Source organism: Ptychodera flava, chromosome 7 (genome assembly GCF_041260155.1).
Source record: "Ptychodera flava strain L36383 chromosome 7, AS_Pfla_20210202, whole genome shotgun sequence".
NCBI lineage: Eukaryota > Metazoa > Hemichordata > Enteropneusta > Ptychoderidae > Ptychodera > Ptychodera flava.
Genome location: NC_091934.1, coordinates 22,898,142 through 22,926,082, shown reverse-complemented (window position 1 = coordinate 22,926,082; position 27,941 = coordinate 22,898,142). Strand labels below are relative to the sequence as shown.

At 37.4% G+C, this 27,941-nt stretch overlaps 1 protein-coding gene across 1 annotated transcript; it reads left to right on the top strand.

Annotated features, from left to right (window-relative positions):
• The first annotated feature begins 1,062 nt into the window (after positions 1 to 1,062).
• Positions 1,063 to 26,744, top strand: LOC139137048 (sulfotransferase 1B1-like). The gene is made up of 7 exons (XM_070705000.1): positions 1,063 to 1,433; positions 2,236 to 2,359; positions 3,017 to 3,224; positions 5,622 to 5,739; positions 21,743 to 21,837; positions 25,190 to 25,370; positions 25,688 to 26,744. The coding sequence occupies exons 1-7, from the start codon at positions 1,274 to 1,276 to the stop codon at positions 25,792 to 25,794; spliced, it is 993 nt and encodes a 330-aa protein (XP_070561101.1). The 5' UTR covers positions 1,063 to 1,273; the 3' UTR covers positions 25,795 to 26,744.
• Positions 26,745 to 27,941: the final 1,197 nt, after the last annotated feature.

Sequence of the window (27,941 nt, the reverse complement as noted above, 5' to 3'; positions counted from 1 at the left end):
ACAGTATCCTGTATTGTTTCCTTCCCATGAAGAAGCACGTTCGTCATTTTCCAAACACGGAACTACCTTATTTAATCTTACATATGTTTATATTTGCCAGATAACGAGTGGTTTCATGTGGCAGCAACAGTACGTGACATACTTTTTTCGGTGAAATTCCTCTTTATTGGGAACAGAGATGCCTAGTACGTGTGTTAGTAGACACAATATCTGCAATTCTTTATTGTGTATAATTTTTATCTGAAAACAAGGACAGTTTCTTCTCCTATTTGTACTTAAAATTACTTGCAAAATTAGTGACACGAACAACGAATTATACACAATATGAAATGCTGTTATGTACCTATTGCCTTTACCCAAGTGGGCATTGTGCCAATAGTATATGTTCAACGCTTGTGCGTAAAGAGAACATTGTATTTCTGGCAGTTAGCAAAATATTATAGAAACTTACTCTCGCACGCATCAATGCCCCTATAGTTGCACGATGCGACGCCATCTCTTTGACAATGCCAATTTTACCGAAAATCTCTCGTCATTTCATGTTTAGAGATAAAAGGTATACAAGTATATACAAGTAGGGTTGTGTACAAAATTGTGACGTTCGGACCTTGGCCTTTTCGAGTTGCCTAATTGAACTTACCTGCCGCGCGTTCACTACATCATGCAAGGGCTCCTCCTGTGCCTACATGGCCGTATTTTGTGAAAATTATTGTATACAAATGAATTCCAGACCGGAAAAGAATTTAGCTGTTAACTGATAGAATTACCAGGACATAATACACACTCAAGCTGTATTGACAATCTGATTCTTGGCATTTCACTATGACCGTAAAAGTAGAAGCAAGCACACGTTACAAACTGTAGCAAAAGTAATGAAGAAATACAACAAGAGTGTCATTATTGCCAAAAACTGTGCCATGCAAAACGCGCAGAATTTCAATACTTGCGACAGTGTAAGACCTCGACCTAACCCTTTATCTTTCCTGCCCACCGTTTGTGTCGTACAACGGAGGACAAACAGGGGAACACGAAGTAATTTTAACTGTATGTGACTGATATCAGAAGAAATGCTGCCCTTTTAAAAGGCCGCTCTGTTGATATGGCGCGGTTAACCATTACACCAAGAAGGTGCGTGCGGAGTGCAAAAAGTAGAACTAGAAGTGCGTTGTTTTGGCGAACTTTAACACAGAGATATCTGGTTTGATTGACCTACAAACACACCTTTACGTGGACACTATAGCGTCACCGATTTACAGCTGTCCAATTCGCGAAGATGGGAGACATTGCCAAACGCAAGCAGTTTAAAACGCCCGGCGAATACGTTTACGATGGTGTCACCCTCGGTGGTTATGTGAATCGGCGTGTCGTAGAGTACCCAGGCATCGTTAACTGTCACGAAGACGATGTGTTTGTGGTTAGTTACCCCAAAGCAGGTGAGTACACGCCGCCATTTTGGGGCGAATCCGGGGTCAATGAGTTCTGTGCACATTACTCTGCATGAGTCATCCAAATATCACGTTAGCAGTTTTTTTTAGCAAACTGCTGAGAAAAACCAGTCTTAAACATTTTCACTTTCTGGTACTGTTATCACAGCATTCATACTATTCTCTAATAATTACTTTGGAGAAATAAAACTCAACTGAAAGCTTGACATGCACAATATTAATGGCTATTAATGACGGATACATTTAGGTGGTGCAGTGATTATTTTGTTCTCGGCATATCGACTCGCTTCCAACACCTGGACTACATAGAGATATTTAGAATTGGGCTGGGGCTCTTTTTGGAAAATAAATGATATGCTTCAGCATTTGCATGCAGTAATTACAACATGAGACGAAAATTATACGCATACCACATAAACATTGCGCCATCCTGGCTTATGACGTCATCATCGAGGTATGATTTTCTAAGTAAAATGTTTCCATTTGGTCGACCGACCAGCAGCAAATTGCAATAGCTTCTTTCTAAGTAGGTCCTGATTGTATCTCCAATGAGAATATCATAATTTCAATTGAAGCATAAACAGTCAACTCACAAGAAACAGTGAAACAGTGTTGTTATTGTATCGAAAACAAAAATCTAAGTTCTCAAATGGCGGTAAGCAGTATTTTTGTTGAAGGTGATATAACTGTCTTAATTTTACTTTGGAATCTGTAGAAAGATAAATTTGCCTCGTGATGTAATTAGGCGAGATGGTGGATATCATATCTATCTTGTGCTTCCTATTTACAGGCACAACATGGGCCCTAGAAATGATATCTTTGGTTATGAACGGATGTGACGTCGATGCGAACCAATCTGCCATTCAGCAAGTGCGACACCCCATGATTGAGACATCGTTAGATTTCCTCGGATGGTAATTATCATTTCCACGATAACTTGAACTTGACAACCTAGCTGCGTCTTTTCTTCCTTAGCCATAAGGGCGTAATTTGCCTCAAACAGCAACAAAGGAAACTCGAGTAGAGAAATTCCAAACAGATTAAAAAGACACACATTTTTAAGATCTTGAATACGGTACATAGTAGTAAGATGTAAGTTAAAGTGAAAAATACTTTATAACATTAACAGCGACACTACCGGAGATAGCATACAAAGAGTATCCATATTAGCAACTTCTGTAAATAACTCGTAGCCACGCTGAACATTAACTTCAAGAACGAGATTCATTTTCTTATTTATTATACTTTCACGTACGTGATATGCTCGTATTAAGTTTTAAATACACTTTATGTCGGCAAAGGAGGTTTTCCCGGTTGTAGCGAACTTTAAATACACCAACTACTATGAGATCTTATGGGATGTGTATATCTTTTCAGTCTTACGATGAGCATCGATGATGGCCTAACTGTAATATGTTACTATACAAACATCATGGGGAATTGACATATCCTAAAATGATAACACCCCGCCTACAGATTCATGCATGCACATTGCCCTTTTCAAAAATAACCGCATATAAACTTTACATTTAACAGCACTAGTTTGTGTTTTCCGCTCATCTGCTTTACAGGGCTAAGTACATCGCTTTGTTTCTGTGCAAGGTTTCGTACTACATGCCGAAATTTATCAAGAAACTTGGCTTTCCGGACGTAGCCGAAGAAGAATTCAACGCTGGTCAGGGGATTGAGCAGATCGAGCGTGTAGCCAGACCGAGGCTGTTGAAGTCCCATCTTCCCTATCAGTTCTTCCCGACACAGGCTTTAGAGAAGAAATGCAAGGTACGGCATAAATAAGTGAATTTTCAGCGTAAATAACATATTTTGGCAACTTTACCTGGAACAAAATGTAATTTCAAATTTTGATCCAATATCAGACACAAAGCTTGGCAGCATTTCAAAAGTTCATGATTGATGTGCATGCTACTATCGCAAGAATCTTTGTGTGTGCGCAGAATAAACATGACATCTGCTCTACATAACTTGTAGTCGCACCGTAACATTTATCGTGATATGCCTTCGAGTGGATAAAGAATGTACACAATGTAGGCATCAAACTTTGTTACGTGTTGGGTTTTCTGTTCAAAATTTGCAGGATTAACCAAAGTTTGCAGAATTAACCATTTTCCTACAATCGATATTTGTTTTACTCATTTGCGGGAAGGTCGTAGGCAAACATATATCCCTAAATGGCAGTAGGTAACAGGTAGCTAGATGAAGGTGTGCCTTGACGTGAAATACTTGCATAAGAATCAAAGTAAGAGTTATTTGAATGTGAAAGCTTCACAACACAGCGATCAGCTAAGTAGCAGTGCCTTCAGTGTTGACCTAATTTAAATACTAAATATGCAAATAAGGTAATCATCGGTGTCTACTTCAAGTGACTTTCAAAATTACTGTGATAAACCTGCGTAAGTACCTTCAGCTTTGATATATCATGAAAGGGACATTCTGTAAAGCAAAAAATAAAGTGATTTAGCTCGTGCATAATTTATTTATTCATTCAGTTTATCTCGTGAATAATAAGTCGAGCGCACTGATTATAAGTTGTGCTCACGAGATAATAAATCGTGTACACGGAATAATAAATCGTGTGCACGGAATAATAAATTGTGCACACGGAATAGCAAGTCGTGCTTGCGATATAATAAATCATGCGCACTGAATTATACAATGTAGGCCTAAGTAATGCTCACGAGAAATACTATGCTAACTCTGTTTACCTCGATATGGTATTAAATTCTTGTTAACATTGTTAAATATGCCCATAGACCCTCGAGGGTCTATGATATGCCCTTGTTATTTGACAAATCTAACTTACCGTGACCACTAATAAAAGGTCAAGCAATTTATTTTTGAAAAATAAATGCAAATTAATTGATTCCTTTCTTTAATTGACATCCTTGTTTATAGCGATATTAAACAGCTTGTGCTTTTGGTTGTATGCGGGGTTTAGCATTTATTTTATTTTCCAAACAAAGAAGACCCCAGAACTTCAGTAAATTTATTGTCTTCAAATTACGAATTTGATATCTTTATCTGGTAATGTAATATTAATAGGAAGATGCCAACTGAAGGTCAGTGGAATAGCACTGAGAGTGAGCGAGCAAATCCTTTGTAGTGTGAAATCTGATTCTTTCACCATTTTTCCAACATTAAAGGCGCCCTTCTCAATCCCAGGTTGTCACATTAGCGAATATGTCAACAGCCCATTAAAAGTTTGTCAGTCTTTTGTTTGCTATTGAATATTTCATCAAGTAAATGATATTTATATTAGATAAATCTGATAATTGAGTGTGGGCTTTAAAACTTTATTATGATAGTAGATATAACAGTTCATGAATTAGGATTGCCAGTTTTTTAAATCTTGAGGTGAACAAAGATATAGTCACGGACACACAGACAAACACACAGACAAACACATATAAAACACACAGAAACAAGAACGAATGAACGAGCCATGGGAAAGGCCTAATTTGTTGTATTATGCCCATGATACACATGTGAGTAAAAATCTACCACCGTGAGTGAGGTGAGTACGCCCTCACAGGCAGATGTTAGGTTTTCTCAGAGCCCTTTGTGGCCTGCTTCCCTGAACAGCATCTTTTACAATATCGATCGTGTTGTCGACAATACTAGATCTTCAGTCAGAGTATCAACATATCCGACACAATGGAATATATTTAAGGCAGTATACGCCTCGAAAGAGAAAGACTTAAACTTATGTACAAACTTTCCTCTGTGGAAATTTCGGCCATTCTTACACAAAATCAAGAATGAAAGTTCAAGAATAAAAATGCGGGGTCACCGTCCGAATTTGGTACTAGAGCGACAAATTACAAAAAATGATTTCGCGATATTTTAAATTCAAAATTGCCACTATCCCTGTGTTAAATATCTGGGAAACAATGCAATTTTCGAAAAACTAAAAGGTGAAATTTTTTCTCACTCCAGAAGGTTTAAAATAAATACCCACAAGTTGTAGCGTAGACCAGAAAAGTATTGATAAAATTTGAGAGTCCGAATATCTGTCCCTGAGGTGCGTTCTACCTTAAAAATAATATGGCAATATTGTTACTTCCATTCATTCATCCTTGCATCTGTATGAACTGATTGTTAAATTGTACTTATTGTGCAGAGTGCATATATCGCAGTATTGATGTCAACGTTATTTTTCAGATTATTTACATCGTCAGAAATCCAAAAGACACCGCTGTCTCGTACTATTATCATTACCGATTATTTCATTTTGTGGCACCATGGAATGATTTCTACAATCTCTTCATCAATGATAATGGTAAGCATAAATCTAAGCCCGGTAAAATTCCAAAACACACACACACACACACACACAAGAGTTTCTTAGGAATACTTTGCTTTGCCAAAATTAATGTTGATTTTAGGAGAGATGCTAATCGGGGTAGATTGTCAGGAAAACCGGAAATGTCTTTAAATTTCACAGTTTCTAGATCATGCGTTCAAAACGCTAGCAAATATCATACCGGTGTCGGTCTGTGAGTGTGTTTTGAGAACGATTCAATGATAGGGAATCCACTCTGATACAACGCGAACAGTTTGTTTTGGGAAGGGCAATTAATTTCCTAATCAACTAAGTTCCGAATCAATAATCTAACTGATGAATGTTTTCACTACTACTTATTAAGAATCAGATATTCTCCGAATGGCAGCATCAAATCCGATGAATCTCACTGTAGATATTAATCATATCAACATACGGTGATTTTTCTTGGTGATATCGTAAAATCACGTCAATGATATTGCATATTTGCATATTTAACTCTTTGAACACGATTGGAACTAATTTGGGATCTGGACTAGACTTGTTTGGCTAGTATGATCCTCTGCTCCATTTCTGCCGCTGGCTGCGCTGTGCGCGAGAAGAGTGCCCGGTATGCCAAAGTCATCTTGTTCAAATCATGGTTCTGGACTAGACTTCCCTAAAGTCTGTTGGCATACATAAATACTAAAACAGAATAGATTGAGAGTGAATCAACTTAGGCAGACTGTTACGTTAGTGGTAAACTGTTGCGTAGATCAAGGGGTGATCGCGTTGTCCCATAGTTACTGCTGCCGCGAAAAAGCCATGACTGGAGTATGGCGCCGAGCGCACTTGCGCCTCTAGGTTTTGCTCGGCAATATTCGTGTAAAGCACAATATAGGATCTGAGAAGAGCATAGATTTCAAGCAGTAGTAGCGCTGTTTTAAGTTTTAAATCAATGTCATAGGTGATTTCCATGACAAGGGCGCATGAATATTGTGTGGTTGTTGAGTAAGTCTTACCCACAATGCCACTGTAGTTTGACTTTTATGACAATAATGGTAGGGATGGACCATTGGCTCTTAGCAGGTATTGAGAGTAATACTGATATGAAAAGACTTTACTTGTTACGCGATTCACTTTTTGACTCTTCTATGGCATGTATACTTTTCATCAAACCACTACATATGTTAACCTTGACATTCATATCAATGCATTTTTCGAAATAAATTATGGCGGCTTTTATTATTTTTTTCTTTTTTATGATTCCTCTGTATTTCATGGACCTCCTAAGTTTTAATGGTCGATCACTTACATCTTGAAAAGATAGCGGCCGCTTGAATTAGATTGTGGGACAAGCATAGTCAGTTTGTTGCTGGGTCATTTCTATGACGACATAGTTTTAATTTACTGCATCAGCTAATGCGGTTGCTAAACTTCATTAACCCTGAAACAATTACCACCTCCGATATGAAATTTCATGATTATGACAAAGTGAGAAGCAAGACTCGAAAAAATGCCTGACAAGTTTGAAGTTAGCCGATATATGATGGGCGCTTGTGCGATTTTTGTTGGCCGCCATTCATCTTACACAGCATTGCTTATGGAGGTTTAATGTTTTAGCGATGAACTAATGACCTTTGAGTTCTTGCAAACGCTGGCTACGTTATAACATAGCAGATTTCATGTGTGATGTCAACGCGCCGTAGGCAAATTGAGCTGCTAATCATTTGTGTGACCTGGGCTAACCGTACTTGACACACAAATCTCGTTTGCTTCCTCCTGGATTGGTAAAGCAGTATTCACAAACATTTAAAAGAGGACAATATCTGTGATTTTTGTAACTTTTCAGTGTCTCGTTTTTGTGTGCTTCAGCTATGCGAGCTCTTCTGTTGCACCCTATGACACGATGAAGTGTATATTTAGTTTGTCAAAATGACTGACTGTGGTGTAGTCTGTAGAGCTGATGAACTGATTTAACGTCATGAGATAATTCCATAGGAACATAAACGGAATCAGCAGATCGTGCGTACACAGATCCCCCCAAAATCTGAAAAAAATAAAACGTGAATACGGGTGTAACTTAAAATGTATGTCATTAATGGTGCCAAACACAAAGACTGACACGAAGTTTTATCTGAGTGAGGTTCTAGATTTTAGTACTCGCGCATACAAGTCTGTCTATTGGTTTATTTATTGAATTGCAAACAACTATATCAAGACAATCCTCTTATCCACTGCCCTACTTCTCAACATGCAAGTCACGCCAAATACGCATGTTCATGCGGGCATGACGTTGGCTGAAGTGAACACTTCATGTATCGGCTCATGGCTGCCGAATGATCATCGATTCGGTGTGCATAGCATGCGATCCGTGATGATCAAGCGGCGTGTTGATAACATGGATACAACGTCACAGGTAGAATGGAATCCGAAGCGTAAACGCGGAGGAAATATTTTGCAAGCTTTGTGAATGCTTTAGACACACATGTATTCGATGAGAGTAAACGAATGTTAAGTTGGACCATGCCTTTGGTACAGTATTTTGGACACTGGAACTTTCACCAAGATTTGTCTATTGCTTGTGTCGGATCATTTTGGCCCAAGAAATCTTGGCTTATACAAACGTTTAGAGTTTTATTTCCGTCTGTGAAAATCAAACTTTCATTTAACTTCATAGACTTAACAGAGGATGACAAATTTGTTTTGCTTTTCCTAACATTTTATTAACGACCCCTAATTTTCATTGTTGATGAAGAAAGAGGATGGTTTAAAGCTACCTTGAGAAAGGTTTGAGGAAATGCTTCTTATTCCAGTGCGAGACCAGTGTTGTCTCGATTACATTATTGGAAAACACGAACAAAATTTTTTTGAAGAGCGCTATACAGATACTCCATTCGTGCAAAGAGCTCCTCGTGACCTATTTCCAGGGGTCTTTTTTTAGCTCACACTTAGCTATTTTTAGATATAGAAAATGAACTACATGGTAACCGAATACCTCAACACAAGCGTGTTGTTGTGCGCTATGTATATCAAGTAGTCCTTGGTAGTATCCAATCAACTTGTCCCAACTGTGTCCAACAATCACACAACGCCTTTATTGACTGTCTGCTGATCGATGCCAGGCCGTAACATCTCGGAAGGTAAACTTGCTGGCTTTTATCTTTGAAGCCTTTAAGGAGGAATAGTTTGAAGGTTTGCAGCAAAAGTAAATAAAATAGTTTTTTAACTTTTACAATACTTTGTGTGTGATGGTGTGGAGCCATATTGGGACCACGCCTTCTTAAGGTTCCAAGAAAAGAAATTCACCTTTTTAAGCTAACAATTCTCTAGTGATTAATAAGCTCAGAACCCCCGTAAATTATATATTTTTGGAAAGCCTAGATATAGGGGAACATTTCGGTTACAATAGTGTTACTATTATTTACATAACTATCATGTGACAGGTAATTTGCATAACCTTTCAAAAATCGGTTTTCCCTATGTTTTGTTTCAATGCTTTGAGATATGTGACCGAAATTTGTGTGAGTGCAAGCTGTCTTAAGGATCTTCCAATGTTTCTCAGAATTTTTTTAAACCTTCTAAAACAAATTTTAAGCCAGAAAAACTTCCAGAGCGGTGAATTTAATCCTAGTTGATTTCTCCAAAATTGTGCTCAAATAAAAACTAAGTAAGATATAAAAAATCTGAGACACATTTTGAAAGAGCGTTGTAACAGCTTGCATTCCAGAAGGTTTGAGTCAGATATTTTGAAGTATTGAGACAAAACATAGGGAAACCCGATTTTTGAAAGGTTATGCAAATTACCTGTCACGTGATAGTAATGTAAATAATGGTAACACTGTGGTTACCAAAATCTTCCCCTATATCTAGGCTTTCCGGAGTTATATATAAATTACGGGGGTTCTGAGCTTATTAACCACAAGAGAATTGTTAGATTGGAGAGGTAAATTTCTTGTCTTGGAACCTTAAACTGGAGCAGGCCATCGTTCAGGTCACTAATTTTTGTCCCATGTGGGAGGACTGTAAGTGCTCTTGCGTTAGTGGTTGGCGTTTGTTAGACTGCATGTTTATCTGCAATATGTGTCTGTGTTTAAGTCTCTCTGTGTCATAAAGCTTTGTTGTCCTATATCTTTCAGACTTCTTTATTTAATGTCACGTAATTGGTACACAGAATCTTCAGGCTTAAAACCATTAATGTGTTTAAGTGTCATTTCGTCTTGTCTCATTGTGCATGCCTAGGGAAGATGCACTGAATCATTAGGTGTCGGGCATAGATGGCTTGGGTAAACAGTAAGTTCTGTGTTCTTGGTTTTAGCTCGGGTATTCACATGTCTGTCTGTATATGTGTCATTCTGTTTGCCTGTCTTTCTCTCTGTTTGTATGTTGGTGCGCCCAAAATCTCCAGAAGGATTCATTGGATCAGAATCAAATCTGGTACATAGACGAGAATTGATTAGCTCTTGGGAGGTGTGACTTGCATAATTGATACTAATTTGCATAATTATTTGTCAATAAATCAGATATTCTCATCATGGCAGTATCATATCTTCCGAGTCTTCCTATAGATGTCAATCAATTAACAATATAACAGATTTCAAGCTCGAGTAGAAGTTCCCATTACGATGGCACTGCTCATTTGCATGTTCCAGGAACGTTCCTAATTAGGGTTATGCATCTAATTTGACTCGACCAAGGGTGATGAAACATGCTATTTACATTCAAGACACTTCTATGTAACTTAAATGAAAGTCATATGGCATTATTACGTCAGGTAATAACTAATATGCATATTTAATGGCCGTTACCAATAAGGGACATAAGACTTGGAGGACATGACCCAAGTTGATGAATTTTGCTATATAGGTGATATGATCATGTAACAGTTGAAAAGATGAGATCACGATCAGAAAGATCAAAAAGCAAAATGGTGGTGATGTAAGGCCATGTAAGATCGACGGCACTGCTCAGAAGTCTAGACTTGCTTGTGTGTCTAGTCTGGTCCCCTGCTCCATTTCTGCCGCTGGCTGCGCTGTGTTCAAGAAAATTGGCTGCTATATGCCATAGCCATTTATTCGAGATTCTAGTTCTAGACTTGACTTGCTCCAAGTCTGTGATCATATATGTGATCATATAAATACCAAAGCCGAATAGATTAAAGGAATAAATTTCGCGTTTGTGTTAGACTGCTTCGTAGTTCTTGGGGTGATTGTGTTGGCCAACAGTGACTGCTATCGAGAAAAGCCAAAAATGGAGTACGGCGTCAAACGCTTCTCTGCCTCGCGGTTTTGTTTGGCAATATTCGTTAGCGAAATCTGACATCTCAAATGAGCATAGATTTCAAACAGTAGGAGCAGTAGGACGACAAGGGTGCATAACTATCGAAAGTAAAGTAAGCGCTCAGAGGTTCAATCAGACTAGGGGCACCGTCAGTTCAATGATATCAATATTTTAATTATACCATTTTTCCCTGCTTTTCGGCTAGCTGTCACGCCTACCTTTCGTACCCTCGGTAATTACATTGCATTTATGTAAATGGGATATGATTTTTAGCGGGTATTGCTAAGTAGCCATTTCTGTTTCGTATAATCCAGTCACAATTCAGATTCACCCGCCTCAGAAAACTTAGCTCAATATTAATTGTTTGTTTCCGAAAAACATAATGCAAAATTAAAAAAAAGACAAATTTTTGCATTGTTCTCTGATTTTGGATACAAGCACAGGTATTGTATTCTTAAATATCGTATGGTCTTATCGTAGTTATTTGTTTTATGACATCGCGTGGTTGTTGAGTAAGCCTTGCCCACAATGCCACTGTATTTGGACTTTTATGACAATGATGGAAGGGATGAATCATTGGTCCTTAGGAGGTGTTGAGAATAATGCTGACATGTAAAGATTTTACTTGTTACTGGTTTCATTTTTTGACTCTTGCATTGAATGCATACGTTTTATAAAACCACAGTATTTTTTAACCAGACATTCATGTCAATACATTTTTTCAAAAGACGATGGCACTGCGGTTTGTTTCATATTTTCTTTTTGGTGTTTACTCTGTATTTTATGACCTCAGAAGTTTTGATGGTTGACCCCTTCATCTTGCCTAGATAGCCGCTGGTTGAATTAGATTGGGGTTCAAGCATAGTCAGTTTGTAGCTGGGGCATTCGTAAGTCGCAATAGTGTTAATTGTTACATCAACTAGTGTGGTTCCTAAACTCCATTTACCCTTAAACAATCAACAACGCCTCCACTGTCAAATTTCATGATTATAAAAAGGCAAGAAGCAAGACACGAAGTTCGTTTCGGCCTGGCAAGTTTGTAGTCAGCCAATAAATAATGGGTGCTTGTGCGATTTCAGTTGGCCCCCACCCACTGTAAACATCATTATTTATGGACGTTTAATGTTTTACGATGAATTAACGACCTTTGAGTAGCATGCAAACTCTGTCTACGTAATAAGGACACAGAGAAATACCAGAATTCAGGTGTGATGTCAGCGTGGCATAGGCAAATGAAGTTGCTAATACCCGGGCTACTGGTACTTGACACGCTATCTTGTTTGCTTGGTCCTGGATCGGCACAATCAAAACTCGGCATTCACTTAAGTTAAAAAAGAGGACAGCATCTGTAATTTTAAAATCGTTTCAATGTCTCATTTTTATGTGCTTCAGTTATGCGAGCTCTTCTGTCGCTCCCTATAACACGATGAACTGCATATTTAGTTTGTCAAAATGATCGACTGTTGTGTCGTTAGTAAAGCTTGGGAGCTTCTTTAAGGTCATGAGATGTAATTCTATAGGTACTGGAACATAAACGGAATCAGCCGTTCGTACATATAAGGAACAAAAAAAAACAAAACAAAACAGAATCTGAAAAAAGTGAATACAGGCGTAACTTAGAATGCATTCCGTTAATTCTGCCAAAGCCAGAGGCTGATAAGAAGTTGTACCTGCGTGAGAATCTAGATTCAGAACTCGCGCAAACAAGTCTCTCATTGGCGATTATTTATAGCATATGCTTCCGTTGGCTCCTCAAAAAAAGACATGAAAACAACACCCTTATTCGTTGCCCTACTTCTAAACTGTAAGTCACGCCAAATACACATGTTCATGCGGGCACGACGTTGGCTGACGTGAACACTTCGTGTATTGGCACACGGCTGCTGAATGATCATCGATTGGGTGTTCATAACATGCCATCAATGATCACTCGAGCCACCGATTATAATAAGATACAACGGCACAAGAACTATGAAACCCGAAGCGTAAACGTTAAACCCAACCTGTTTGAACGGGAAAACTTTTTGATAGCTTTGTGAATGATTTACTCACACATATGTTCGATGAGCATAAATCTGTGTTAAGGTAGAGCGTGCCTTTGCAACAGTATGTCGGACTCAGAAACTTTCACCAAACCTCTTTGGTTTACTGATTCTGTCGAATTGTTTTGAAACGTCTGGAGTAAACATAGCTATGCAGTTTTCTGTGAAAATCAAATTTATTTTTTCCATAGACTTGACCAAGGATATGGAGGGCATTTTGAATTTAGAGTATCTACAAATGCCAAATGTGTTTAGCTTATCCAAACATTTTCTTTACGAACCCAAGGTTTTATTGTAGACTAACAAAGACAACAATTTAAAGCTACCTTGACGAAGGTCCAAAGACAAGTTTAAAACTTTCCGTTACGAGGCCATTGTTGCCTCGATAACATTACTAGAAATTGCGAGCAAAACTATTCTGAAGTAGTAAGGACAGCGCGATACAGTTAGTCCATTAATTCAAAAAGCCGCTCGTGACCTATTTTTTAGGGGTCTTATTTTAGCTCACACTTACCTATTTTTAGAAATAAAAAATAAAGTACATGATAACGAAATACCTCAACTCGAGTGAGTTGTTTTGCTCTGTGCGTGTCAAGCAGTCCTTGGTAATATCGAATCAAACGGTTCCCACTATATCCACCAATCACACAACGACGTTGCAGACTGTCTGCTGAACAAGGTCAGACAGTAATATCTTGGAAAGGTAAACATGTTGACTTTCATCTTTGAAACCGTCAAGGAGGAATAGTTAGAAAGAGTACATGAAACAGTTTTTAACCTTTACAATACTTTTCAATGGGACGATGTGACGCCATATTGGGACCACGCCTTCCTACACTTGAACAGACCAGCGTTCAGTTCACTAATTTTTGCACAATGCTGGATGACTGTAAGTGCTCTTGTTTCACCGCACATTAATGTTTTAAAGTGTCATTTCGTCTTGTCTCATTTTGCATGCCCAGGGAAGATGTCCTAAATCATTAGGTGTCGGGCATTGATGACTTTGAGAAAGAGTAAGTTGTAGTTGTGACTTGGGTTTTAGCTCGGGCGTTCACGTGTCTGTCTGCTTGCATGTCTGTCTGTCTGATTCTCTGTTTGTCTTTGGTGCAATATCTCCAGAACGATTCATTGGATCAGAATAAAATCTGGTACATTGATTGTGTTGGAGAATGATAAGATTTGATTACCTCTCGGGAGATGTAACTTGCAGAATTAATACCAATTTGCATAATTGTTTGTAGATAAATCAGATATTCTCAGCATCATAGTATCGTATCTTATGACTCTTCCTATAGATGTCAATCAATTAACCGTATGAGAGATTCTAATCTTCAGTTGAAGTTCTATGACGATGTACTGCTTATTTACATATTTTAGGAAACTCCAAAAGTAGGGATATATACCTGGTTTGCCTTGACTAAAGTTGATGAAACATGCTATTTACATTCAAGACATTTTGTATAACTTAAATGAAAGTCATTTGGCATTATTACATCAGCTAATTACTAATGTGCACATTTAATGGACGGTACCAATAAGAGCCATAAGACTGGAAGGACGAAACCAAAGTTGACAAATTTTGCCATGTAGGTGATATGGTGATGTAACAGTGGCGAAAGATCAGATCATGATCAAAAAGGTCAAAAAGTAATGGTGCTGGTGTAAGACTAGTAAGATCGCTGGGACTGCTTGAAGTCTAGACTTGCTTGTTTTGCTAGTCTGGTTCCCTGCTCCATTTCTTCCGCTGGCTGCGCTGTGCTCAAGAAAAATGCCTGGTATTTGCCACAGCCATTTTGTGAAGATTCTGGTTCTGGACCAGACCTGCTTCAAGTCTGTGATCATATATGAATACCAAAGTAGAAGAGATTGAAGTAATAAACTTCAGCAGACTGTCGCGTTTATGGTAGACTGTTGCGCACTTCTTGAGGTGATCGCGTTGGCCAACAGTGACTGCTGCCGAGAAAGCCAAGACTGGAGTACGTCGTCGAACGCTCCTGTGCTTCGAGGTTTTGCTTTGCAATATTCGTAAGCACAATCTGACATCTGAGAGGAGCACACATTTCAAACAATGGTAGCGCTGTTATAAGTTTCTCATTGATGCCATCTGTGAATTGCATGAAAAGGGCGAATGAATATCGATAGTAAAGTAAGCGCTCAGTGGTCAGATCAGATTAGGTAGGGTCATGTCAGTCCAATGATATCAATATTTATATTATATCAGTTTTCTCTCCTTTTCGGCAAGCTGTTAGGCCTACCTTGCGTACCCTCGATATTTACGTTGAATTCATGTAAATGAAATATGAGTTATGATAGCGGCTATTACCAACGCAGACATTTCCGTTTCACATAAACTAGTAACAATTCAGATGCACCCGCTTAAGAACACTTAGCTCAATATTTTTTTTTCGGAAACACTATACAAAATTGGAAGGAAAACAAATTTCTTTGCATTGTTCTCTGATTTTCGATACAAGCATAGTGTTCGTAAACTATCGCACCTTCTTATCGTTGTTATTTGTTTAACGACTGTGTGGTTGTTGAGTTAGTCTTACCCACAATGCCACTTTAGTTGGACTTTTATGACAGTGATGTAAGGGATGAATCATTGGTCATTAGGAGGTGTTGAGAGTAATACTGATATGGAACGATTTTGCTTGTCACTACATGGTATGCATACGTTGTATAAAACCACTGTTTTTTTATAACCTGACATTCATGTCAATACATTTCAAAACAAATCATGACTGCGTTTTTTTTCCGTTTTTTTTCTTTTTGGTGTTTCCTCAGTATGTTGTCGACCTACTGGGTTTTAATGGTCAAGCTGTTACACCTTGCCAAGATAGCTGCCTCTTCAATTTGAGTTTGAGATGAGCATTGTCAGTTTGTAGCTGTGGCATTCATATGACGTAAATGTGTTTATTTATTGCGTCATTTTATGAGGTGTCTAAACTCCTTTAACCCTGAAATAATTACCGCCACCACTATGAAATTACATGATTATAACAAAGTTGGTCGCATGGATTCTGTACCGTAAGAAGTGGGACACGAAAATGCTTTGTTTTGGGCCTGACAAGTTTGAAGTTAGCCGTTAAATAATGGGTGTCTGTGAGATTTCGTTCGCTAACATTCACAGTAAGGCTGCGTTCACAAAAAACGGTGGGGGAGGACAGGAATAATTAAGGGGGGATTCGACAATTTTGGGGGTAGTGGAGGGGGGGGACTTAAAAGTTTTGCACTGCCTGTTTCGGGACCTTAAATTTTTTTGGTTCCCTTCTATGTTTACATTTTCCAATTCCAAGGTTTGTCAGGTAATTCATTGAAAAATGAAGAACATTTGAGTGTCATCCAATTGTTCTTATATTAGTAATAGTTAAACAAAATCTAGAACCATTTTGTCATATTTCATGACTTTTATTTTGAGAAAATCTAAACATTTATGATTCTTTGTAAAAATCCAAAACAGGTTGGCCTAGTAACGGGCCAATATTTCTAATCAATATATCAAATACAGTTAAGTTTTTTGCTGTCTCCCCAGAATATGCTGAAACGCACAATATTCAGTTTGACGACAAAGCCTGTATATGTATATATGTATTTGATGATAATTAGAGTCCAGACTGCAAGTCATTTGTCAATGATACAAATGCCCAGTACACATACACAGACTCTGTTGTCAAGCTGAATACTGGACAGTTCAACATGCAGGAAGGAGTAGAGCAACACAGTTGTATGATCTGAATAAAAATATTGTCAAAGTAGTCAAAATTAATACAGCTTCTGCCTTGCTACTGCAGTGTCACTGTCACTGCATATCAGCAGTGACAGAGATAATTCTTACTCTCATGTAGTTGAAGAAGAGCTTCGGTCAAATGAAGCTCATGACAGTGAAATATACATGTACATAAAATCAGACCAGAGAGCAACACACGATACGGAAGACCAGGAAACTTGAAAGTTATCAGAGATTTTTGAATTCTTGCATATGAGAATAATCAAATATTAAAGGAAAAAGACTGGGTCACCACGCTGGATTTTCTAAATTTTCGCATTCTCATCTTAAAATAACACAAAATTATAAGTTTGAACGCTAAAGGCTTTAATTTTTTTACTGAGTATTTTAGCCTTCCAGTATTGTCAATTTTGAGCAGCATCTATGTCATATATGTCTCGCACTTTTGAAAAAGTATTTTTGGTAGATACTTTGCTCATTCATAACTATATGATAATTTGAGGGGGATTTGAAAAATCTTTATCATACAGACCGGGGGGACTTGAAAATTTTTGAGGGTACCGAGGGGTAGGTGTCTGAAAACAAAAGACTTCCATCACGATTCCTCAAGTCCCTCCCTCAACCATTATTTGTGAACGCAGCCTAAACAGTATTAATATGGACGTTCTAATGCTTTAGCGATGACTTAAGGCAAAGAAATATCAGAATTCAGGTGTGTTGTCGGCGTATCATAGGCCAATTAAGCTGCTAATACCCGGCTGCTGGTACTTGACACGGTATCTTGTTTGCTTGCTCCTGGCTTGGCAAATTCATTTAAATACATTTAAAAAGAAAACAGTATCTATGATTTTTACATCTTTTCAGTATCTCATTTTTGTTTGCTTCAGCTACGCCAGCTCTTCTGTCGCTCCCTATAACACAATGGACTGTATATTTAGTTTGTCAAAAATATATATTTTGTGTAGTTGTTAAAGGTTTGGAGCTTTTTTAAGGTTATAAAATTAAATTCCATATGAACATAAACGGAATCAGCGGTTCGTTCGTACACAGAACCAAAATATCAGAAAAACTGAATACAGGGGCAGCTTAAAATGTGTGTCTGCCAGACCAAGAAATTGGTAAGAAGATATACATGAGTGAGATTATAGATTTCAGTACAAGTGCATACAAGTTTATTATTTGAATGGGTTTATTTATTGCATTTGCTGCCGTTGGCTTCACAAAAGACAATTATATAAAAACAATCCCCTTATCAACCTACTTCAACCTACTTGCCCTATACTTCTCACCATGCCAGTCACGCCAAATACACATGTCCATGCAGGCATGACGTCGGCCGACGTGAACACTTCGTGTATCAGCTCATGGCTGCCAAATGATCATCGATTCGGTGTGCGTAACATGCGATCCATGATGATCAATCTAGCTAATATAACACGATTGGAATAATTTTGGATAATTGGATGGTGAAGTAATGCCGATTTAATCCACAAATGTAATCTCATCTGCTTTTCTTTTACATTACACACTTGTTTTTATGAGTAATTTGTAGTATTGCAACATTCAACTATCTGGCACCTAACACTTTTGAGAAATTAAAAAAATATGAAAATCCAATTATCCCAAATTAGTTCCAATCGTGTTCTATATCGATAACACCTCGACACAGAGTCAAAAGAACTATGAAACCCGAAGCGTAAACGTGGTTTTAACTGTTTGAAAGCTTTGGGAATGATTTATTTGATAAGCATAAACCCCTGTTAATGTGGAACGTGCCTAAACAACGGTATTTCGGACTCTGAAACATTCACCGAACGTTTTTGGTCCACTGCTTGTGTCGCTTTATTTTGAAACCTCAGGAGTAAGCAAAGGTTTACCGTCTTCTGTGAAAATCAAAGGTATATTTTTCTCCATAGCCTTGACAGAGGATATGGAGGCCATTTGGAATTCAGAGTATCTACAAACTCCAAATTTGTTTACCTTCTCCAAACATTTTCTTTACGCCCCCTACTTTTTTGTTGACAGAGGAAGAGAATATTATGAGCTGCCTTAAGGAAAGTTCGAGGACAGGTATAAAACTTTTCGTAATGAGGCTAGTGTTGCATCGATAACACTACTAGAAATCGCGAGCAAAACGGTTTTGAAATAGAATTAAGGACAACGCGATACAGATACTCCATTAATTCAAAAGGCTGCTTGGGACCTATTTTTCAGGGTCCTTTTTTATCTCAACTTAACCTATTTAAATAAATAAAAATATAAAGTACATGATAACGGAATACCTTAACTCGAGTGTGTTGTGCGCTATGTCAAGAAGTCATTGGTAATATCCAATCAACCGGTCCTCACTGTGTCCGCCATCACACAACGCCCTTGTTGACTGGCTGCTGAACGACGTCAGGTCGTAATAACATCTCTGAAAGTAAACATGTTGGCATTTATCTTTGAAGGCGTTAAGGAGGGATAGCATGAAAGTTTTTAGCAAAAGTACACTCGATATGTAAGTTTTTAACTTTTACAATACTTTGTCAATTATATTGAGGCCCATACTGGGACTACGCCTTCCTAAACTGGAACAGGCCATCGTTCACTGAGCTTACCAATTTTTGGCCCACGCGGGAGGGCTCATAGTGTGTCTGTCATAGTGTGTTAGTCTGAATTTGTGTCTGTGTGTCTCTTTCTTTGTGAACAAGTTTGGAGTCTTCGATATTCCTCAGACTTCTTTATCAAATGTCACGTAATTTGGTACACTAAATCTTCAGGATTTAAAACTGGATCTGGAAACGTTTTGAAGGATGGGGGTTTTACCGTACATTAATTTTTAAAGTGTTATTCCGTCTTGTCTCATTTTGCATTGCAAAGGAAGATGCATTAAATCATTAGGTTTTGCGCATAGATGAATTGGGGGAAACAGTACCTTGTAGCTGTGACTTGGGTTTTTAGCTGAGTAGTTCACATGTCTGTCTGCTTGACATGTCTGTCTGCCTCTCTCTCTGTCTGTCTGTTTGTGCAACATCTCCAGAACGATTCATTGGATCAGAATAAAATCTGTTACATAGATATTGTTGGAAAATGGCAAGAACTGATAAGCTTTTGGTAAGTGTGATTCTCAGAATTTATACTAATTTGCATAATTTTTGCCAAGAAATCAGATATTCTCAGAATGACAGTATCGTATCTTATGAATCTTCCTATGGGAAAACCATGTGGCAGATTTCAAACTCAAGTAGAAGTTTTACTGCCATGGCACCTCTTATTTTCATATTTAATAAACTTTAGTAAATATTGATATATATCTTGATTGACTTGACCAAAGTTCATGAAAATGCAATGCACATTCAAGATACTTTGACATAAGTTAAATGAACACCATTATATTAGTACAAAGTTTCTTAAAGTATGTATTAGTGGGTTAAGCAACATTAACACTGCATAAAATGTTTCTACGGAGAAAACAAAACGGATGTAAAACAATTATCGTCTTCCATAAAGACCTTGTAAATTCAAAGATTCCACATGCTTCAGCTTCTCTCACGAATGTTTTATGCAATTGACATACAAATTCCATTTCTTTTTATAGTTTGTTCTTTTGGCTCACTTTGTTATTCATAACCAATATGTTTCATTTCATCTCGCATTTTTCAACTATGCTGCATTGAGCAATATAAGTTTTCCTTAATTGTATTTGAGAGCTATCTCATAACTGAAGAAAAAACAAAATATAACATTTAAGAAAGGCATTGGAAAATGACTCAAAATGAAATAACAATACTTTGCCACCGTGACTGTTCACATACCGTGCACTTAGAAAGACTCAACTTGGCACACATAACTCAATTCCGAGGCATGCATTTGAGCACGTCGTTTTTGACACGTAAAGTGGGGTACACTAATCTCCACGCGTATCGTCGCATGACAGCAAAATAATTGTCGCCTTACGTGCCATGCGGACATCAATCAACTGGCGATCGATACTCCAAAGACAACACAGCGCCAAAATCGGCAGTGCATGGAGGTCATTAGTGGCAGTCCGCCAACTGATTTTGAAAAATTCTAACAAGAGGTTATTCACAATTACTCATTCTAGCTTTTTTAGTAAAAATCAAAATTAGAAAGGGAACAGTGGCTATTTGTAACTACCCTAGGCCTACGACTGGTAAACAGATCCAACCTCCTATCATTTGTAACTACCCTAAACCTACGACTGGCAAAACACCCAACCTCCTGCCACTGTAGTTTCCACTCTTCCTAGCTCCCCTCCCCACTAAAACGTTTCTCTGTCATTGATTTGCTACACGTCTATCTACAGACGTCCAAAAGCAATCGAATCTACGTTAAAACATGATTTGGCAAATAGTTACTTGTGTAAGGTGTACAGACACACTTAAAACTACAAATTTAGGCTTACAATTATTGTCACTCGGTGTTACATACGTCCTAATATTCACGTACTAGTTGTAAATATGGTTCATCACGTCCATCATTCAATAAAAACAGGTTAGCTTGTGACAGTTGTGGTAGGAGAGCTTTAGGGGTTTGTATTAAGCTTAGCAATTAAATTTTGCGTGTTGCACTTGAAATGTATTTCTCGTGCGATAGAAAGAGAACGCTGGGGATTACATTTAATTACTGTTGAAGATGTTTGAATGTAGCGAGTATACCGCATACCCAACCATCCATAGGTTTTTAGGCACTCATAGTAAGTTAGATGGCAGATTCATCAAGATTCTTCAGGTAGAAATTACAAAATGATTAAAAATCACTCATACATTCATAAAAAATCAAAAATATCTGACGATCTCGAACAATTTAAATAAAAAACACAAAACACCCTTACTAAAGTGGTTGATTGGCACATCCTGTTGCCTCAGAGAAGGGAATTAGAGAGCAATAGTGAAATGTGTTACACCAACCCATATCCCTCCGTCTGAAAATACGTACTAACGGTGAGGAATAATTTCTCTTCTAGTGTCCTATGGTAGTTGGTTTGATCACGTACTTGGCTGGTGGAAACACAAGGATGAAAGTAATATTCTGTACTTGAAATACGAAGACATGAAAAAGGCAAGTTTATCGTAGCCAAACTAAGTTTAGTTTAAATTGATCCAATAGAAGTTAAGTGTGTGCACTAATTGTTCTTGATTGGAGGCGATGCATGTACTATAAATACTTACTCCGCGCTCGTGTTTAAGTTGTAGAGGGAAATATTTTTACGTGAAACACTTAGAGCTCTGCTTACATACGAATATTACTCGCTCGTCTTTTGATATCCTTGTAACTTTGAAGTCCCAGCGCGTGTAACTTTAAGTCCGTGGAACCAAGAGTGATTTCTGTATAATCCCATCCTGAGTATGCTCTTAAAAGACATGTTGATTTTGAACATAAACATGGCAGCCTTCGCTCACGTTGGTTGCTGTTTATTGTACATTGTGTCAACCATGGCGTCTAATTGATGTGCCAGTAGCTGTCTCCGATGAATTTTCGATTGCCCCTTGGCATTATGCCATGATGGTAATGGGTGCAATATTTGAAGACTATCGTTACCTTTACAAAAAAACATACTATGAAATGAACTCCCTGGATTTAGGTTATTCCAAGAATCACCTATAGATTACGACACTGTATCGAGTTCACGTTTATATATCGGAAATCGAGTGAAGTCTTGAAGTAAGACGAAGATAATGTAGGCCATTAGTGATTGAGTGGCATCTTACCAATGGTATGCGTTGCCTTCGGTCAACAACGCACCCCTTATATCAGTGTAATGTACGATAAAATCATCTTGCTGGCCATGAAACACTATCAAGGAATTAAGAGTCAAACATGGACTTAAGTTATACATGACGTCAGATTTATTTAGGCTATCTCAGATAACCTACATATATGTAATATTTGTACACTTGTCAGAATTTAATGATTATAAAACCATCAACCCTGCCTTAATTGCAAATGCACGTAATATTGCGGTTTACATGTCTACGTTGCCACAGTTACTCGCAATACCCGCCGATGGTGACCGTTGTCGATAAGATATAACTTGGTACGATCAACAGAACAGTCGCGTGACAGGTAGCAGATAGATCAATAGCACTCGCACATATCTGCATAGGTCAGTCATAACTCATGCCTGTCATATGGTATGTTTTGGGGACTTTTATCGATCTTGAGAAATACCGAATGTAAAAAAATATATAAAACAACAACCGTTTAGTATGTCTTTTTAGCTCACGTGTTCACACACGTGGGCTAATGTTATAGCAATGTCTGTCTGTCTGTCTGTCTGTGTGTTTGTGTGTGTGTGTGTCTGTCTGGCTGTCTGACTGTCTGTTAACACGATAACTCAAAAACGTCCGAACAGATTCAAGTCAGATTTGGTAGACAGGTAAAATATGCTACTTGCAAGAACTGATTAGATTTTAGATAGTGTGGTTTGCATATTAATGAAGTTATGCAATATCATTTTTTTCATATAATGGTTTCCCTATGGAGACAGTAATGACAGTGTCGACATATATCAAGAAATACTGCACAAAATTTCATGAAACTTCACAGATGACAATCTCAGAACATTATGATGGTACTTTGAGTGTGAGTGTCTTTTCAATTATCTGCTCATTTGCATATTTAATGAAATTTTGTAATTAGTAACATAACTCTGAAATGCCTGCACCAAATTTGATGATACATGCAATAAATATTGATCTGATATATATCTTAATGTACTGAGAAGCATTGGGTAGTGTCAAGTTAATATATATAATAATTAATTATATAACTCCGAAATAACTGCACCAACTTTGATAAAATTTGTTGCAGATACTGATCCGACAGATATCTAACTGTGCTGTAAAGTATTTAGTTGTGTGAAGTTAATTAAGGGTCCGTTTGCATATTAAATGAACTTTGTAATTAGGTATTCCAATTCGGTGAAACCTGCCGCAGATGTTGATCTGACAAATATCTAATTGTGCTATGAAACATTGAGCAGTTTCAAGTTAATTAAGGGTTCATTTGCATATTCAATGAACTTTGTAATTAGTGATATTATTACAAAATTTCAACATTTAATTTGATGAAACGTGCTACAGATTTTGATCTGGTAGATATCTCTTTGTACCGAGAAGTATTGAGCAGTGTCAAGTTAATATATAGCTAATTTACATATTTTATGAAGTTTTGTAACTACTCATATAATTCCGAAATAAATGCACCAAATGTGATAAAATCTGCTGCAGATACTGACCCAATAGATATATGACTTTGTTGTAAAGCAATTAGTATCGTGAAGATAATTAAGGGTTCATTTACATATTTAATAAACTTTGTAATTAGGTATATTACTCTGAAATTATTGAACCAAATTTCGTGGTTCCTGTTAGAGATATTGATCTGATAAATATCTAATTGTGCTATGAAACATTGAAAAGTGTCAAGTTAATTAAGCGCCCATTTGCATACTCAATGAACTTTGTAATGCGTGATATTACTTTAAAATTTCAGCATTAAATGTAATGAAACGTGCTACAAATGTTGATCTGATAGATATCTAATTGCCCTATGAAGCTTTGAGCAGTGTCACCTTAATAAACACATCATTTGCATACTCAATACATTTTTGTAATAAGTGATTTAACTCTGAGATTACTGTGCGAAAGTTAATTAAACCAGCTACATATAGTGATATATCAGATATCTTATTGTTCTATGAAACGTACTACTTTTAATGAAACTGTTTTAAAACACGTGAGCACGTTTAGTTCACATCTGGTTTGTCATAGGTAGTTTGGGTCGATATTATATAGACTTATTAACTTTATTGATCATATCAGTGATTTTCTAGCTTTAATAGGGAAGTTTTGCTCATTTTCTCAATTTTGGGCCTGTAAATATCTTTTCGGAAACCAGACAATCTGTTTTAGAACTTGCATTCAGGGACGAAACACGTCTAATACTATATAAGCTTTCCAACTCACATTGAGGAGGCATCATGAGCCAGCGGCGAACTCGAGCCCTGGCATTGGCATGGTGTTCTGTCCTTAAGTAACGTACTTTATTCCTCATTGCTTCTCACCACCCAGGAGTGATGGGTACCCGGTAGGACAGTGGTCGTAATGTGTGCGTTTAACTCTGCTGCGCCAATTTGGCTGCACATGTGAGCTGTTTTATGCTCCCCAGGGAATTGAGTGGTATCAAATTAGGTATGGTGTCAAGGGGTAAAATAAATTGTAAAGCGCCTTGTGCACAACTTGTGGATATGTTCGCTATAGAAGAACCCGTTATTATTATTATTATTATTATTATTATTATTATTATTATTATTATTATTATTATTATTATTATTAAGATGTCTTCAATATATTGTTCTCACATTATTATCCAACCTCATTTTATTTGTTCGGTCGGGTTTTTTGCACAGAACTTCAAGAAAGCCATTCAGTCTGTTGCATCATTTCTAGACAAAACCGTCTCTGACGAAGAAGTAATTAAAATAATGGATTTCTGTAAGCTACAGAAGATGAAAGAAAATGCAGCAGTGAACATGGAACGATTTACCCACGGATTTGGTTCAAAGAAGACCGACAATTTCATAAGGAAAGGTCTGTAATCTATGCAATCGGAAAAATGTATTAATGTGGTCTTGTACATTAACAGTTCCTAAAACACGGTTACAATGAGTTGCCAATTCAATTTCTTTTGTGACCTTTCCAGGCAAATAATTTCCAGAGCAGACTCGAAGTAATTTTATCAAGTTGGCCGTACTGTCTATGAAAATTTAACGCAAAACGCCTTGTATAACATAGAATCTCTGTATTATTCCTGATACTTAGGACTATTCCCTTTTGGTTATATTCATATACTCTTGATTGAGCAAAGCCGCTGTACCAATCACAATTCTGGCTTTTTTCGACCGTAGGCATAATTGGTGACTGGGAGAACCATTTCACAGTGGCACAAAATGTGAACTTTGAGAAGCTCTATGAAGAGCGCATGGCGGGCACTGGCCTTGATTTTGACTGGTGATGATCATTAAACTGCAATTAACGTTGGAAGCTAGAAAGAAGCGACCAAAGACTTAAGAGCATCATAACCCTTCAAACCAGAATGATCTTCGTAAACTTCCGGTAATTAGATTCGGTTTTTGTTAGGTATATGTGATCCGATTTTGTAAGACTTTGCACAGTATGGCTGTTAAAACATTCAACATTCTTTTACCGTTTTCAGACAGCAACATATAGGACTATGAAGACTTTATATGGAAATAACATACTTGAATTGACTTTGGGTCATGAAATTAACACAGTGTCTTTTATTGTACACACATTTCTCAGACATAACAAAGCCATCTAAGTGTTAATGCAGCCTCCTGAGTATTTTACATGATTTCTTTAGAAAGTATTTTAAGGGGCAAAGACTAATTATTAACTGTGCAAAGGATAATTACTAACCATTGGACCAGGAATCATTATATGACACAGTTCAATAAACACGATTGGAACTAATTTAGGAGAATTGGATCACTTCAATGTTCAAATTTATCAAAATTATTAGGTGCCCCTATCGCTGAAAGTTGCAATACTACAAATTACCCATAAACCAAGTGTTTGGCGAAAACAAAAAGCAGATAAGCTTATATTTTCAGATTAAACCAACATTAATACACTATCCAAGTATCCAAAATTAGCACCAATCGTGTTCAGGGGATACATCAATGTCAGATACACTTAAATTCCCATTTTCTGAGCAAAGTACGGAGTATAAAAACTTGAATTACAAAGAAGCTTATAACTTAAAGGAGTTTATTTTGTGCGTGTGATACTTTTGTCTTTATCATATACTCTGTCACTTGATTTTACATCAAGTATTTCATTTCAATCTGCACTGTTTGTTAAATTGAATGGTGACTTACAAGCTCATTAAGTTTTACAATTAATGGCGTTGTAAGCCAAAATAATAAACTCTTTCTATTGTCATTATTGGTCACAGCAAATTACAATATTTTGTTTGACTAATAATACATTATATATGTATAACTTTGTAATGACGAAAACTTTCGAGAAGTTAAGAACAAAATACATGTAACTACAATTTGAATGATTGTTTGCAAAAAAAAAAATACCAACTTAAACTTACGAGCTTAGGAAAGATAAAATCTCATTCCAATAAAAAAACAGTATGACTATTCGTCTGGCGAAAATATGATTCACGGTGTTGAAACTAAAGTTAGAGAATGATGTATATTTTTGATATAAGTCAAATTTATAGAACGTTATTGAACATTTAGGGGTTATTACACGAAGTTTGGGCGATACCACGTCGTATTTGAGTGATGTGTCCGTATTTTGACGAGTTGCGCAGCAACGAGTCAAAATACGGACACATCACGAGAATACGACGCGGTATCGCCCTAACTTCGTGTAATAACCCCTTTCTCATACATGCATGCTTTGGTTATGACTGTTTTCCTACATACGCTCCGAAATTAGCCACGAAATCAACTTGAAATCGACCTTGCTTCCTCCAGGCTGTACTTATAGAAAGTTGGTTGCTAAGGAATGATGACAACCGTACCACTTCTTGATATCATTTCGCTATTGGGCCATCCACTTCAAAGGAGAGTTTATGGAGCACTCTTAAAGCGAAAAAATTAAGATTACGATGTCGACACAGGTTTCCACGATTTGAAGAAGATTTATTTTTAGTTTAAATTGACGGTGGATGTAAAACATTGACTGGAGTGTGTAAAATGGGTGTGTTTTCGTGTTTTGTTACATAAACTCATCCCTGCGTGAAAGTTATGAGGCCACCAAAATCGCATCAAAATACTCGCGCCATGCCAGCGTTCGATTTCAAACTCAATCGAGTATGAACAGCTGAGAGCATGGAGCAAGCAGCTCTGCGACATCTATGAATGCACAGTGGATATAATACCCGTACCAGTCACTTTATCTCGAAGAATTATACATGTCCTCAGACGTCAAATATGCCAAATTTACCTTAGTAAGCGGATTAGGGAAAACATGAAGTGAGTACACTGTAAGCTGTAGTGTGGTGTTGTAACTCGGTCGTGATTTTGTTGCTGTACGAATAAAACATTTCAAACGTATTTCCGTCGTCTGCTCGTATATTTTCAAGTTCCTGGCTTGCCTAAATAGAACTCAACTTCCTTT

Coding starts and splice junctions, on each gene's coding strand:
- LOC139137048 (XM_070705000.1), top strand. CDS start 1,274: ATGGGAGACATTGCCAAACGCAAGCAGTTTAAAACGCCCGGCGAATAC. Junction 21,838..25,189: donor AATACGAAGACATGAAAAAG/GCAAGTTTATCG, acceptor TTTTTTGCACAG/AACTTCAAGAAAGCCATTCA. Junction 25,371..25,687: donor CGACAATTTCATAAGGAAAG/GTCTGTAATCTA, acceptor TTTCGACCGTAG/GCATAATTGGTGACTGGGAG.